Genomic DNA, 16,100 nt, shown 5'->3' with positions numbered 1-16,100 from the left:
GGGCATCTTTGCTTAAAATGTCTGTTACTGTGAATAGTTAAGTGAGCAGAAGATGAACTAATTATCAAAGGGCACAAAGTTAAAGTTTCTTCTCTTCAGCATTTTATGATTGATTAGTGTATTGCTTTTGTTTTGTACAATTGAACAGTGAAATAGGAAAGGCAGCATTATGCAGAAGTTTGAGGTCTCAGACAACCTTTTCCTTGCTAGGGCTATGGCTTGTTCAAAATCATTGTTAAGAAACCCCAGGCAGTGCAAAGTGCAAAGCTGTATAAATTCACCTCGTCCCAACTATCAGTAGCCATGGGCTCCTCAGCTCATAATGTTATTAAAAAATGGTAGTTAACAGGAACAGTGGAGGTCAAGTTGAGGTCTAGAAGACAAAGAAAACTTTTTGAAAGAACTGCACATTGGATTGCTAGAAAGGCATCTAAAAACCCCTGTTTTGACTGCAAAAGGAAGATTTGGCAGACTCTGGAGGGGTGGTGCACTGTGGTGTGTGTGCTGCACACTGTATTGTGCACTGTGAGACACCTGAACAAATATGACCTTCATGGTAGAATCAGCAGAAGAAAACCTTTCCTGCATCCAAGCCACAAAATCCTGAAGTCTGCAAATGAACATGTAAACAAGCCTGATGCATTTGGGAAGCATGTCCTGTGGACTGATGAAGTCAAAACAGAATGTGCAAAGGCATGTTTGGAGAAAAATCGGTGACGAGTTCCAACAAAACCACACCTCTACAACTATTAACCATGGGGGTGGATCAGTGATACTTTAAGCTTGTGTAGCAGCCATTGGCACAGTTAACATGTCATTAGTAGAGGGAAGAATAGATTCACATAAATAGCAGCAAATTCTGGAAGCAAACTTCATAACATCTGTAAAAAAAAAAGTTGAAATTAAAAGAGAGTGGGTCCTACAACAAGATAATGATCTGAAACACACCTCAAAATCTACAATGGAATTCCTTGAGAGGCGCAAGCTCATGGTTTTGCCATAGCCCTCACAGTCCCCTGACCTAAATATCAATAAAAATCGGTGGATAGATCTCAGAAGAGCAGTGCATGCAATATGGCCCAGGAATCTCCCAGAATTAGAAGCATTTTACAAGGAGAAATGGGTGAAAATACCCCAAGTAAGAACTGAAACACTCTTAGCTGGCTACAAAGTACCCCTCTGCAGTTTACATATCAGGAGAATGTGGGAGCAGAGGATGCCATCATCTATATGCTACACTGATCCCTCTCTCACTTGGACAGAGGCAGTGGTGCTGTAAGAATTATGTTTCTAGACTTCTCTAGCGCCTTCAACACAATCCAACCTCTGCTCCTTAGGGGCAAGCTGACAGAGATGGGATTAGATTCATACCTAGTGGCATGGATCGTGGACTATCTTAAAGACAGACCTCAGTATGTGCGTCTTGGGAACTGCACGTCTGACATTGTGGTCAGCAACACAGGAGCGCCACAAGGGACTGTACTTTCTCCAGTCCTGTTCAGCCTATATACATCGGACTTCCAATACAACTCGGAGTCCTGCCATGTGCAAAAGTTCGCTGATGACACTGCTATCGTGGGCTGCATCAGGAATGGGCTGGAGGATGAGTATAGGGACCTAATCAATGACTTTGTTAAATGGTGCGACTCAAACCACCTACAACTGAACACCAGCAAAACCAAGGAGCTGGTGATGGATTTTAGGAGGCCCAGACCCCTCATAGACCCCATGATCATCAAAGGTGACTGTGTACAGATGGTGCAGACCTATAAATATCGTGGAGTGCAGCTGGATGATAAATTAGACTGGACTGCCAATACTGATGCGCTATGCAAGAAAGGACAGAGCCGACTATACTTCCTTAGAAGGCTAGCGTCCTTCAACATCTGCAATAAGATGCTGCAGATGTTCTATCAGACAGTTGTGGCAAGCGCCCTCTTCTACGCAGTGGTGTGCTGGGGAGGCAGCATTAAGAGGAAAGACGCCTCACGCCTGGACAAACTGGTGAGGAAGGCAGGCTCTATTGTTGGCATGGAGCTGGACAGTTTAACATCTGTGGCAGAGCGAAGGGCGCTCAGCAGGCTCCTATCAATTATGGAGAATCCACTGCATCCACTAAATAGTATCATCTCCAGACAGAAGAGCAGCTTCAGCGACAGACTGCTGTCACTGTCCTGCTCCACAGACAGATTGAGGAGATCGTTCCTCCCCCAAACTATGCGACTCTTCAATTCCACCCGGGGGGGTAAACGTTAACATTTAACATTATACAAAGTTATTGTCTGTTTTTCACATGCATTATTATCTTTCTTTAATTTAATATTATTTATTGTATCAGTATGCTGCTGCTGGAGAATGTGAATTTCCTATTGGGATTGATAAAGTATCTATCTATCTATCTATCTATCTATCTATCTATCTATCTATCTATCTATCTATCTATCTATCTATCTATCTATCTATCTATCTATCTATCTATCTAAAAAGTGTTTATAAGCTGTGATACTTGCCAAAGGGGGTGTTATTAAGTATCGACCATGTTGGGTGCCCAAACTTTTGCTTCAGAGAGTAAAAATGGGAACACAAAATGTAAACAACACATAATATATGAGGGAAAATATCAAACCTCCATATTCTTGTAAAGAAAGACTTTATCCCCTGAAACAACAACATAGAGTTTGGAGCGTAATCCTCTTAGTTCAAGGTAGCCTTGCTTCTCTTCTGAAGCTGTAGATGATGATTGGAATATAGATTCACTGCTGGCTGATTTCTGGTCTTTAATGGTCTGCTGGAGCACTGACACCCATTCATTACGATCGACTGTAAATAAATTAATTTTTTATGTCATCACACAAACTTGAAATCAAAATTAAAATAACATCATGCACATTACCTGTGGCTATAATGTTTTTCTTCTAAGATCTCATTTAGACAATGACATGGCTGATACTCCAAGAAAAATCTTTCCTATACTCTACTTTTACTAGGAATACTTTTGGAGAAGAGAAACAATTTATTAACCAACTGGCTCCATACTTCCCCTAGACAAGTACTTCAAGCACCGACAGCCCAACCTCATAACTCCAGCTCTCACATCCCCCCACACACACACTCTGACCCACACCCACACACAGAGTTCATTCACATGTTGAGCAAATACTACTTTAACCAAGGACTGACAGGCAGGAATCAACATAGGCTGTTGGGCACCACACCCACAGACAGCATGTGCTATGATTCTTCTTCAGTATGCAGGTCAGCAGCATGCATGATTCATTATTAACACTAAAATTAAATAGGTGTGAAGGGATTTAAGGTGCGACAGGTCTACAAGTTTTTTCGTAGGCTTTGGTAATTCTAGTGTTAAAGCAGAGAACGTGGGCTTACTTAAATTCATTAAAAAAAATTTAAATATTCAATATTACAGTGGCAATATAAGATTTTTCAATAATTCACTATCTAAAATATGATACTCTAACTTAACTGTTAAAAGAAATGCTGCTTCTCCGAATTTAATTAATCGCTCTTTAAACTGTGACTTTCTGCTGATTAGTCATGGCTGCTGGCTTAATGAGTGCAGGCCATGTGTATTCACAGACTGACATGTTTTCTCAATAATTGGTATGAAGGGGCTCGTTTCATGCAGAGATCTGTGGTGCCCACCGTCCCTGGGAATTTTGTCTGAGGTGAGGTGAAGGAGTATGACATGCTGTAATCTCTCAAGTAGTGAAGAAAGTCACTGTTTTGTGGTCTTTCGAATACGAGTACAGATTCTGGTACTATAATTGCAACATCATCCATGTCATTTTAGGCTTTTTTGGCAAAATACTATGACTTAACAGAGGATACACACAGCCAAAAAATGAATTATTGAAATATACTACATTGCATAAAACCACTAATACATACAGTGTTGTGTAAAGTCATCATTGTTTTCTGCATGACAAAAGATTTATACATGCATTTATTCATTCAGTATTTTTAATGTGAACTACTATGCTATAACAATACATTTCCAAAGTGAAAATAAACCATTTTCTGTAGATATTTAAATGAAGAAGAAAAACACAAAAGTTAGTGTTTGCATAAGTATTTAAACCTTTGTTCTTTGGTGGTTCGAGGTTTACAAAATAGGTGCATGTGTGATAATGCTGGTCAGCTCCACACTCACAGTTACTCTTGGGAGCCTCTTGAACCCACTACTGCTGACATTCGTACCCGAGGGATGAGCCAATGGATGAGGACACAACACACAAACCAAAGGGGTGGGTGCAAAAATGTTCCAGTGCTTTTATTAAAAACAGTCAAAACAAACAGTGTTCAAAATAAACTGAAGTACAAAAATTCAATGTAATAAATAACCCATAAAAAGTAGTGTCTATGGAGGTTCGAAACCAAACAGATAAATAATCCATTAAAACGAGGTTAAAAACACATAAGCAGGAAACTGACCTCTATAATTCAGAGCCCCTAGCCCTTTTCGGACCCTGCAGACCGAGGACAAGTCCACCAGCAGGCGTAGACAACCTTTTATACAGGCCCATGTCCCCACTGCCTATTCCATGGCATTACATGGGGAGCCACCAAGTCCTGCTCCACTCGCACTGCTGCCTATCCCTGGCTCCTCCTGGTGAAAGCACACTGTACGCCCACCGCTGCCAATTGCTGGCTCTTCCTGGCAAAAGCACACCCTGAGCATAATGGTCGCTCCTACTCCATAGTCACTCAACAGGAGCGATCCGTCAGCCCTCTCCTAAGCGCCTTCTATATGCTCCTTCCTGGGGCTCCATTCCCATCCACCTGCTTCCTCCTGTCTCACACTGACTCTCTCACTCCTGCCTTTCTCTCTCCTTCTGATCTTGAAGCTTAATTCCTTTTCCTCTTCCTTTTCTTTACACTTTTGCTCTCCCCCTTTATCCTCTACTTCTTAATTGGGTACAGGTGTGAGGAGCTGCTCCCTCCACGGCATCATTGAGATGTCTGACTGAACTGCCTGCCTCCACATGTGTATGTGGCGCAGCCAGCCAGTTCCTGAATTAACAGCGGAGCGAAGCTCACTCATGCACACCCGCACCCCATTAAAGCCTGCACATTCAGGACATGATTATTTATGTAAAAATTGGCCATCTTTAACTGAGCCATGTACCCGCTATACCACAACATAGGTCCATAATTTCAAGTGCTCTCCATATAATGGGCCATTACGGGAGGGTACTAAGAAAGAATCCATTTCTTACAAAGGTCCACATAAAAGCATGTAAGGCATTTGCTACAAAGTATTAGAAAGACCCACTTGAGATGTGGGAAAAGGTTTTATGGTCAGATGAGACCAAAACAGAACTTTTACGCCAGACTTCAAAGAGGTATGTGTGCATAAAATTAATGCTGCCCACACCTCAAGAAACACCACACCTGAAATATGTTGGTGGCAGCATCAAGTGATAGGAGTGAGAATCTTGTCAGAGGTGAAAGGACAATGGATTGACACAAATACCGCACAATATTGCAGGGGAACTTGTTTCAGTCTGCTCTGAAGCTGTTGTGGCTCAGGAGGAGATTCATCTGAACCGAAGCATAAGGCCAAAGCAACACTGGAATGGCTCAGAAAAACAGAAAGGTGAATGTTTTGGAATGGCCAAGTCAAAGACCTGATTTCAACCCCATTCAGAATCTTTGGTACTATTTGAAAACTGCTGTCCAGAGGCGCCATCCCACCAAACTACAGGAACTCTATCAATTCTGCCAAAAAGAATGGGGAAGAATCACTCCTGAACAATGTGTAAAACTGAAAAGAATTAAAAACCCAAAAGAATTAAGGCTGTTACTGTAGCAAAAGGGTTCACGACAAAGTATTAATGTGTAGGGCTTTAATATTTATACAAATACCGCCTTTTGTGTTTTTCTTCTTCGGTTAAATATCTAAAGAAAATAGTTTATTTTGACTTTGGAAATGTATTGTTACAACATTAAAAATACTGAATGGATAAATATGTGTACAAATCTTTTGTCATGTAGAAAATAAGGATGACTTTCAAGGGGATTGAATACTTTTGCATGCCACTGTATTGTGCAACTGATACATGCTGTGATGGACGCCCTAAAAGTGCAGATAAATAATCATGATAAATTAATATTGTCTCTGGTGACTCTTTCTCTGAAGTCAGTAGACGGATTGGGAGAGCACGGGGGGTCATAAGGTCACTGGAAAGGGGTGTGTGGTGCTCCCGATATCTATGCAAAAGGATGAAGGTCCAAGTCTTTTGAGTCCTGGTGATTCCTGTCTTGCTATATGGTTGCGAGACATGGACACTATCCAGTGACCTGAGATGAAGACTGGTCTCCTTTGGTACTGTGTCTCTCCGGAAAATCCTTGGGTACCGTTGGTTTGACTTTGTGTCGAATGAGCGGTTGCTCATGGTGTCCCGAATGAGGCACATTACCTGCATTGTGAGGGAGCATCAGTTACGGCACTACGGCAATGTGGCGCGTTTCCCTGAGGGGGATCCAGCTCGTAAGATCCTCATTGTTGGGGACCCAAGTGGCTGGGCCAGACCAAGGGGTCGCCCACGTAACACCTGGCTGCGGTAGATAGAGGGTCTTTTCCAGAGGGTGGGACTGTACCGCGTGTCTGCCTGGGGGGTTGCAAACCAGGATCCCGAGTTGTTTTGTTGTGTAGTGGGTGCGGCAACACACAGTACCAGTGCATGCTCCCCAACTTGACTTGACTTTGCACTAATGTAGAGGTGGACAACCTACACTTGAACTTCATCTTGCTTTATATTTTGAACCCTCAATAGTGTCATGATTATCTTGGGTATCTTGAATTATTTTACTATGCATGTACTGAAATTATTATTTTGTAATAGCTAGGACACTGTTTTTTTTTTTTTTTGCTTTTTCAATCTTGATTTAAAATGCTGGTTTTGACTTCTTACTAAAATCTTCTTAATCATTTAGACCTTTTGCACACCAACTGATGATTCTTTTACCTTATCTGTTTTGGTACTTTCATTTTATGATTCACCTGCCCTTGTCCTTTTTGGGATAAGCCTTTTTTCTATGAGGCACAATACTATGCTGTACCTCTGCCATTGTGAGTGCTGAAAATTATTGTAATGTTAACTAGACATTTATTTATAAATAAATAGATTATTATGTTTTAGTCGTATCAGTAGTAGTAGTGAAAAGTGTAAAGAGCACTGTGAAAAGTCTTAGTTGCATGCTTGACCAATATGCAACACATTGCCACTCTCCAATACCATGATAAACAAGAATGTATTAAAATACTGTGCCATTCCACTTTTCACATCATTAGAGTAGAGGCCGTCATCTCATACAATTTATAGATGTAATTCCCATTAATGCAAAATAGCTTAGAAGTCAGTCCTTGCTGATAATAAAACTAATTTAATACCTTGTTAATGCTTTCATTGTACCATGTCAGGTCATTCTAATATTGTAGATTTTTCCTTATCATCCTAATGATATGTGTTCTATTATACAAATTGCTGAATTGGCCTGGATGATAATCCTGTAAATTTCTATTGGTTAAGTTTTGTTTTTTCCATAAAAACTTCAGAACTTCTTTTAGACACAGCATGACCAATTAACAAAACTCTTCAACTTACAGTCACTCTCTGCACGAAAAACAAAAGTCCTGTTGCCAGTGACCACTTCAAACTTCTGATCCCCAACATTATTAATCTGTGTAATTGAAGCAGTTGGGATAAATCGCTTTGAATATACTTCCTAAAAGAAAAAAAAAAAGGAAAAAAGCAAAGATGAGTGGTATTCATAGCACTTGATGCTTTTTAAACATGTACTGTACAGTTCATAGTAACACGTAAACCAACACAATTATTTTAAGGTTTATGGTTCAAGATGTAACACGTCAACATATTCATTAGAAGTGTAAAACTTAACATGATAAAGGTAAAAATGAGGCCCACAACACTAAAATTATTTCCTACTCCAAATATTAAAGGTCCACTGGACTCCTGCTACACTCAATGGCTAAAATAGCAACCAAGTTCTGCATATTCTATAAAGCGACAGACAGACAGACAGACAGACAGACAGACAGACAGACAGACAGACAGACAGACAGATAGATAGATAGATAGATAGATAGATAGATAGATAGATAGATAGATAGATAGATAGATAGATAGATAGATAGATAGATAGATAGATAGATAGATAGATCTTCAGATCTCAAGGGAAATTCAAATACCAGTAGCCAAGAATTAATTATACCAAGTTAAACACAAACATTCAAGTACACCTAATACACAAATAACAAATATTGTACAAATACTACTACCAAAGCGACATTTGGCACATAATATCAAAGTTTCATATACTAAAGTGATGTAATGTCAAAGTAAAATATCAGCTTATGCAGATAAGGTAATAACAAAAAAAAAAGTCATACAATAATGACCAAGTAGTGAGATATCAGATGCACATCGTGCATAGCTAATACATCTAGTATAGTTTATGAGCAGAGGAGGAGTATCAGGTTCAGAACTCAACCACTACCTGCCCCTGTTATAAAGAGTTGAAGAGTCAAATGGCTCTGGGGACAAAAGATCTCTTGTATCTCTCCATATTGCATTTCTGTGATAGCAGCCTACCACTAAACAAATGTTTAATTATGATGATGTATAGTGTGTGATGTTCGTTATCGATAGTGAATAACAGCTTGCATAATATTCTACTCTCTGCTACTATCACCAGAGAGTCCATTTCCATTCCAACTACAGATCCTGCTCACCTGATCAGCTTGGTAACACAATTAACATCCCTCTTCTTCAAGCTAACCCCCAGTACACCACAGCATAGAATAGGGTACTAGCAACCATAGACTGATAGAACATCTGCAGGAGTTTCTTACATATGTTAAAGGAGCCAAGCCCAGCACCTTCAGAAAATAGAGGTGGCTTTGTCCTTCCCAAAAACAGCATTTGTGTTATCTGACCGGTCCAGCCTGTCACCAAACTGCACTCCAAGGTATTTATAGGTATTTATACTCCACATCATCTCCTTCAATGGAGAAAGATCTCAATGGAGGTCTAGACCTACCCCTTCAGCACGTAGTTCACGGCCATCTCCTTGGTTTTGGAAGAGTTGAACAGCTGTTGGTTTAACTGACACCATCTCACAAAGTCATTCACCAGACCCCTGTACTCCTCCTCCCGTCCATTTCTGACACACCTCACCTCACACCTTGAGAAATTCTTCATGTGGCATGACCCTTACTTGTAGCTAAAGTCCAATGTGTACAGGGTGAAGAGTAAAGGAGAAAGAACAGTCCCCTGTGGAGCTCCTGTGCTACTGATTACAGTCTTTGATGTGCAGTTCCCCAGTCTGACAAACTCAGGTCTACCAGTGAGGTAATCTGTAATTTAGTTCACCAGGAGTGAGTCCACTCCCATCGTGGACAGCTTGTCCCTCAGTAGAAGGAGTTGTATAGTGTTGAAGGCACTGGAAAAGTCTAAAAGCTTGAGCCTCACAGCACTATGTCCTTTGTCCAGATATGAGTGGGTCTAGTGAAGAAGGTAGAGAATGGCATCATCCAAACTCACCTTCTCTCAATAGGCAAACTGCAAGGGATTTAGTGCATGATTCACCTGTGGTGTGAGGAGATGAAGAAGTAGTCACTCCAGGGTCTTCATGATATGTGATGCTAAGGCCAAAAGCCTGAAGTCATTGAGTTCACTGGATCTCACTTTCTTGGGAATCGGGATTAGACAGAAGGTCTTCCATAGTGTGGGGGCCCTCCCTAGTCACAGGCTCAGGTTGAAAATGTGCTGAAGGGGTCCTGCCAGTTCAGCAGCAGAGACCCTTAGAAGTCTTGGACACACCTTATCTGGCCCATCTGCCTTCATACAGCACTGCCTCCTCAGTTCTCCTATAAGATGGTCTGCAGTGATGGTGTGAGAAAGCACGGGGGTGTTAGCACCTTCTGATGTGCAGCTATGCTGGTGGGAGCTGGTTAGTAAATGTGTGACAGGTTAAACAGGAGCAGGGCAGTCGAACTGGTTGTAGAAGAGATTGAACTCATTTGTTCTCTCCAGATTGTCTGCTGTACAGCTGTTCCTTTTCTTATAGCCTGTAATGGTCTTCATACCATCCTACACCACCCTGATGTTATTTTGCTGCCACTTGTATTCTACTTTCTTATTGTAGGACTGCTTAACTTCTCTTAGTCAAACCTTAAGATCTTTTGAACACTCGTCAGCTCTGCCTGGTCCTTGTTTTTTAAGGCTCTCTTTTTCTTATTAAGAAGGTCCTTAATATCATTGGTAATCTAGGACTTGTTATTAGCAAAGCAGTGTACAGTTTTAACAGGGACAACAGTGTCAATATAGAAGTTCAGATAGTCTGTCATGCAGTTTGTAATCCCCTCGATATCCTCTCCATGTGGTTCCTGCAGAACACTCCAGTCAGTAGGCTCAAAACAGTCTCTAAGGGCATTTTCAGCTGCAAGAGACTATTTTCTGAAGGAGCATGCAGTTGTGGGTTGTCTTTGAACTTAGTGACTACAATGAAAGCGTCGTGTGTGTTGCATATGAAGTCTCGCAACAGTAGCGAGTATGACATCACACGCCTTCCCTGCGTCCACCCATAGAAGAACATAAACAACAACAATGGTGTGAGAAAAACCCCTGGGCATGTAGTGTGGACGGACACCCACCACTAACAGTTCAATGCTCCGATTGTTTCCTTGTGCAAAGAACAAGGGGTGTTACATGCACTGGGTTATACCATCTGATATTAGTAAACCATGAGAGTCCCCCACCTTTGCTTTTTTTCACAATGTTTAGCATCCCTGTCATCTCCTACAGTTTTGAACCCTGGAATGTCCATACTCGCATAGGGAAAGCTGTCGGTTAGCCATGTCTTTATTAGACAGAACAAACGGCACTCCCGATAGACCCAATGGTTTTTAATTAGTGTTTTTAACTTGTCTGTCTTGTTGTCCAGTAAGTTAACATTCCCCATTACCACCAATGGAATAGATGGTTTAAATTTCCTGTGTTTGTTTGCAAGCTTTGCCTTTACATTAGCACCAGCCCAGCATCCCCAAAACCTATGCCTCAGTTTTTACGGATTGATCTGTGCTCTGCCAGGTTGTCTGTTCAATCGAAGTGCATGTAGCTCTTCCTTTGTGCAAACAAATGTCCTGCCACTCACTTGTGTTGTAAAAAGATCAATATCCATAGTATACTTAAGGGGAGCGGGACTGCCCATCTGGAGTTATCAGCCTCTTGCTGCAAGTTAAAGCCACAGCCAAAGAGGATATTGATCTTAGCTATCATCCAAATGAAGGCCAATGTTTTCCAGTGCTTCAAAAATACCCAAAGGTAAAATAAGGTTTCTGACAATGAAGTTGTAATTGTAGTTGGTTTGATCAGTTTTCTTGGCAGGAATTTTATGTAATTAAAAATGCAGTTTGTTTTGTATGTTGGCACTTTTTACAAAGCAGACATAAATATCATATAAAGCCCATATTTTCTACAATTAGGGTTGTGTGGTATACTGGTACTGAAAAAGAACCCAAAAATTCAAATTTTAAAATGGTTCAATACCAGAATTTAGGGATTTTCAGTACCATAAGTAAACACAGTTCTCCTCTCAATGCTCCCCAACCATAACCCATTTTGTAAACTTCACACCATCTGAACAGAGTCTGGGGACTCTCTCTTTATTGCTTTGACGCAGTCTGGACTACACAGGGGATCCCTCCTTTACCTTATTACTTCAACATGATTGGAACCTTATTGTACAATCCCCCTGCCCTTATTGCTCTGGCATGATCAGGAATTCATGGCTGTCAAGATGGGTAGTGGTGCACAGTATGGAATGTAGTGAGGTACGATGGCGTGGTGCACCAGGGAGGCGGGAATAAGATGGGTAGGGGATGGAGTTAACTGTTATTTTGCTTTGAAACTATTTTGGTACTGGTGCTAAGGTCTAAAACCTAAAAATCAATACCAAATTCAAAATTTTAGTACTGATCAAACACTAATCAGATAACATAACTGGCATAAAGCCACAGCATATTTTAGGGTACAAGTGGAAAACACAAAGATGCAATGGAGGTTGTTAATGAAAGTACACTACAGTTCAACACAGTTTAAAAATAAGCAAAATGCTATATAAGGGCAGAAAACAAGGACTATATGAAAGCACTAGTAGGGAATTTACACGACACTGCATACTCAATGAAGCAACAAAGTAATTAAAAACTCTTCTGACAGAGGAAAATTTATTGAATTACTCCATGTCATTGGCATACTTGAAAAAACAGTTGCCAAAAAGATCAGGAACAGTCCTTCAGACATGAAATATGCATGCCAATGCATACAAAATGACATTGTCAATGTCATGGCAGATATGGTGAGGAGCTGTATGAATGCAGAAATAAAAAGAAGCTCTTCACTTTGCAATTATGGTATAAAAAAGTATAAGACACAAATAAGAAGGAGCAAATTTCTATTCAACAACTTGAAGAGGAGTTTTTATACTTCACAGCTTAATGTTTATACAGAGACTCTGCTAGAAAAACTATTTAAAGTGAGTGTCATATAACTGATATGAATGCATATGTTGGTCAGTGCAAAGACATCCCATAAGCACTGAATGTACACTTCCATGTACACAGGCTTGACTGTGTGAGTAATGTGTAGCCTTTTTGTAGTTGTTTGTTTGTTATTCTCAAAAAAGAAAAAAACAGAAAGACCTGAACCGTCAGAGCAGCCAGTACAGAGCATTCAGGGCAGAAAGAACTAATAGATGAGAAATATATTCTGCACCTGACTTTGATGATCTTTTCGTAGTTTCTACACTCACCCAACCTGGAGTTTTTAGCTATGAATAATCTGGTTCGTTCAATGACCTCAAAAAACTCAGAAACATATTCTGAGGATTCATTGAATGACATAATAGAAAAGAGAAGAAAGCTTGTGCAGAAAGTCTTGAATTATTGCACATAACCTACAATATGAAAAAGGCAAACACAAAATTCTCACCACTGACAGGATTTTGTTATTGAGGCTCTTGACAAAATGGTCTTCCACTTATTGACAGGCCTATCAATGAAATAATGGCTGGTTTTTCACAGAGGCAGGTGGTGTGCTGACAGGAGTCTCATCATTAAGCTCAAAACATAAATCTTTCTTAGACAAACAGTACCTCCTACCCATTGCCCAATCTTATAGGATCATTGTAGACAACTTGTTTGAAGAACTACATCAAGTCCATTATGAAATGGAAAGAACGGAACAACAAGGACACAAAGTGAAAACTACACAGCAGTTTTTAAATTGATGATAAAACCACATAAAGAAAAAAAAGTAGCATTGATCCTTGCAAATGCAACCTGGTACTGTTGGCCATTAACAGTCAAAGATCCCTGGATTAATGATACACAAACAACGGGCAAACTGTCTTTCTATAGAATTCTAAATGGTGAGTACAATAAAATACAAAGTAGTTTGTAATGTCACACACAATTATAAGCATCTGAACAAAGGAGTGAACTGAGTGAAAAGGGTAGCAGTATCAGTGGAAGTTCAAAGCTTTCCTGAACAAATTATTTTTCAGCTTCCCTTTAAAAAAGAATTGAGTCCGCAAATGTCCTTACTTTAGGGAGCTTGTTGCAAAGTCAGAGTGCAATTAAGCTGAAGACTCTGCCACCCACAAAGCATAGGTTAGTTTGAGCCACAACAATACTGCCAGCATCAGTGAACCAGAATGGGCAGCATAAGTGTAGTAATCCAAGAGATCACAGACATAGTGTGGGGCAAAACCATTTAAAATAAGATGAAAACTAGTTTGTTTTTTAAGCTGTCCTTTTATTACAATTAATGATTCTACTTTGTTGCATTTTTATTTTAAAGAGTTATGATGCACTCAGAATTTAATTTCTTCAAGGAAAACCATGAGCTGGGAGATCTCAGATAAATATCCGGACATTACAAAAATTAAAATGATAACCCTTACTATGAATTATATGGCTAAGAAGAATCATGTAGATACAGAAAAGCAGAGGGCCAAGGACAGAGCTTTAATTGTGCTCAGCTGGACTTGCTGTTCCCAAGACTCATGTCTGTTAGTTTTGGAAGGCAGGATGCAATGCATACTGCATAGTCGAAAGTTATTATCAATAGCATCCAGTCTGATCTGTTCACAGTTGGCTACTATAAGTAAGTTGTTACGTAAGCCTATGTCACATTGCATGACTTTTCCAGTAATATTCAATCTTACTATTCTTTTACATAATTTTATCCAGTTGGAGGCAGTCGGTGGCACACTCATGTTAATCCAATCACCTAATGACATACCTAAACACTGAAACCATCTAATCTGTGACTGGCTAGGATAAAATCAAGCAGATTTGATTTTCTCTTTGGCCGCAGGGGCGTGGGCTCTTTGCATACAAGAGTTGAGAACCAATGCATACAATACATAGAGTACAATGCATAGAACGTAGTGACGAGGAGGCAGTACGTACCATAGATATTAAAGCATCGGTATAGCACCAGTTCCCTCAGGCAGCAAAGGGACTGTGGACCTCACAGAAGAGAAGCTTGTCTATTTGATGTCTTGTATTTTACACATCATAACAAAATGGACAAAATAAATAAAGGGCAGAGATTGCAGTTGATCCCGCTGCACTTCGTAAAAGTGCCAGCTTGGTCAGGCAGCACACCATTGGTTGTCAGAAAAAAGGGTGAGCACGACTGTGCTGGAAGATTGGCCAGTAAATGTGACATGGGCTGTGATTTTCAGTCATGTAGTCTGATATGGTGCGGCAATGAGATTGTCGGCTGCAGTCAGCAAATCTGTCATATTTTATCATCTGGCATTTTTATCATTGGGTTTACAGAAGCAAATTTAGGGATGGGCTTCAGCATCTTAATAAGATAGAGGTTAGTACCTTGGCTATTTGAAAACTTTGATTCTTTCTTCTTAGAGTTGGTATCCTTAGGATCATTGCCTTTTTGAATGATCAAATTCTGGCCAAGCTTTAACTGTTTGGACAAATGACTTCATTTTTTTTAAAGATGAGTTAATTCTAGACAAGAAGATAAAGCATTCAGGGCATATGACTACAAAACAATCCAAAATCATCAACTTTCCACCATTGTTATATTGTACACAGTTGTTATGGTGACATGCTATGTTTGGTTTTGGTGAAATATGGTATTGTCAGCAGATGGTGTCCTAACCAACTTCTATTATCAGATGAGAACTGTACAGAATTTATATCAAAACAAATCAGTTTCTTCCTAGAGACAAATACATCCTCAGAGATCTCTGCAGGAATACTCTGGGAAACTTTAAAGGCCTTCTTAAGAGGACAGATTATTTCATATCTTTCCCACAGAAATAAATTAGAAACCAAGAAGGTATCAGAGCTAACCAGCGAAATTACTAGATTAGATCAAGAACATGCCAGGTGTCCAAGTGAAGCCCTTCATAGGAAAAGACAGGCTCTGCATTCAGAGCTCAACCTCTTAACCACCAAAGAAACTGAACAACTCATTATTAAATCAAGACATCATTACTATGAACACGGAGAGAAAGTTAATAAGCTCTTAGCTCAACAAATCCACAAGCAAGAAGTTCGCAATACAATCCCAGCAATCATCACCATGAATGGAGATAAAATCATTGACCATAAAAATATAATGCACACATTTAGAGACTACTATAAATCCTTATATTCTACTGAGTTCAAAGAAGACAACACACAATCTAATGCGTTTCTGGATACATTACAGATACCACAAATAGATACCTTTATTGCAGAGAAATTGGATAAACCTCTGCCGCTATCAGAATTACTAGATGCTATAAAGTCACTTCAGAGCGGGAAAGCAGCAGGCCCTGATGGCTATCCTGTCGAATTTTATAAAAAATTCTCCACTCAGCTAGCTCCCCTCTTATTAGCAACATTTACAGAAGCTAGAGACAATCAAATTCTACCTCAAACTTTTCGCCAAGCATTAATCACCGTCTTTCCAAAACAAAACAAGGACTTATCACAATGTGCATCATAGAGACCAATTTCACTTCTGAATAATGAT

The 16,100-nt window shown here is 40.0% G+C and overlaps 1 protein-coding gene across 8 annotated transcripts in view; it reads right to left on the bottom strand.

Moving 5' to 3' along the window:
- The window catches only part of LOC114649973 (arf-GAP with Rho-GAP domain, ANK repeat and PH domain-containing protein 1), a 365,104-nt gene that overhangs the window by 119,120 nt on the left and 229,884 nt on the right, over positions 1-16,100 (bottom strand). For all 8 annotated transcript variants that reach the window (XM_051926528.1, XM_051926526.1, XM_051926532.1 and 5 more), the window contains 2 exons: positions 7,629-7,749; positions 2,627-2,820 (listed from right to left, as the gene is read on the bottom strand). In XM_051926528.1, coding sequence (XP_051782488.1) covers positions 2,627-2,820; positions 7,629-7,749 — 315 coding nt within the window. The remainder of the gene's footprint in view (positions 1-2,626; positions 2,821-7,628; positions 7,750-16,100) is intronic.

This window comes from Erpetoichthys calabaricus, chromosome 4 (genome assembly GCF_900747795.2).
Source record: "Erpetoichthys calabaricus chromosome 4, fErpCal1.3, whole genome shotgun sequence".
In the NCBI taxonomy this organism is placed as follows: Eukaryota; Metazoa; Chordata; class Cladistia; order Polypteriformes; family Polypteridae; genus Erpetoichthys; species Erpetoichthys calabaricus.
This window is presented reverse-complemented; position numbering and strand designations above follow the sequence as displayed.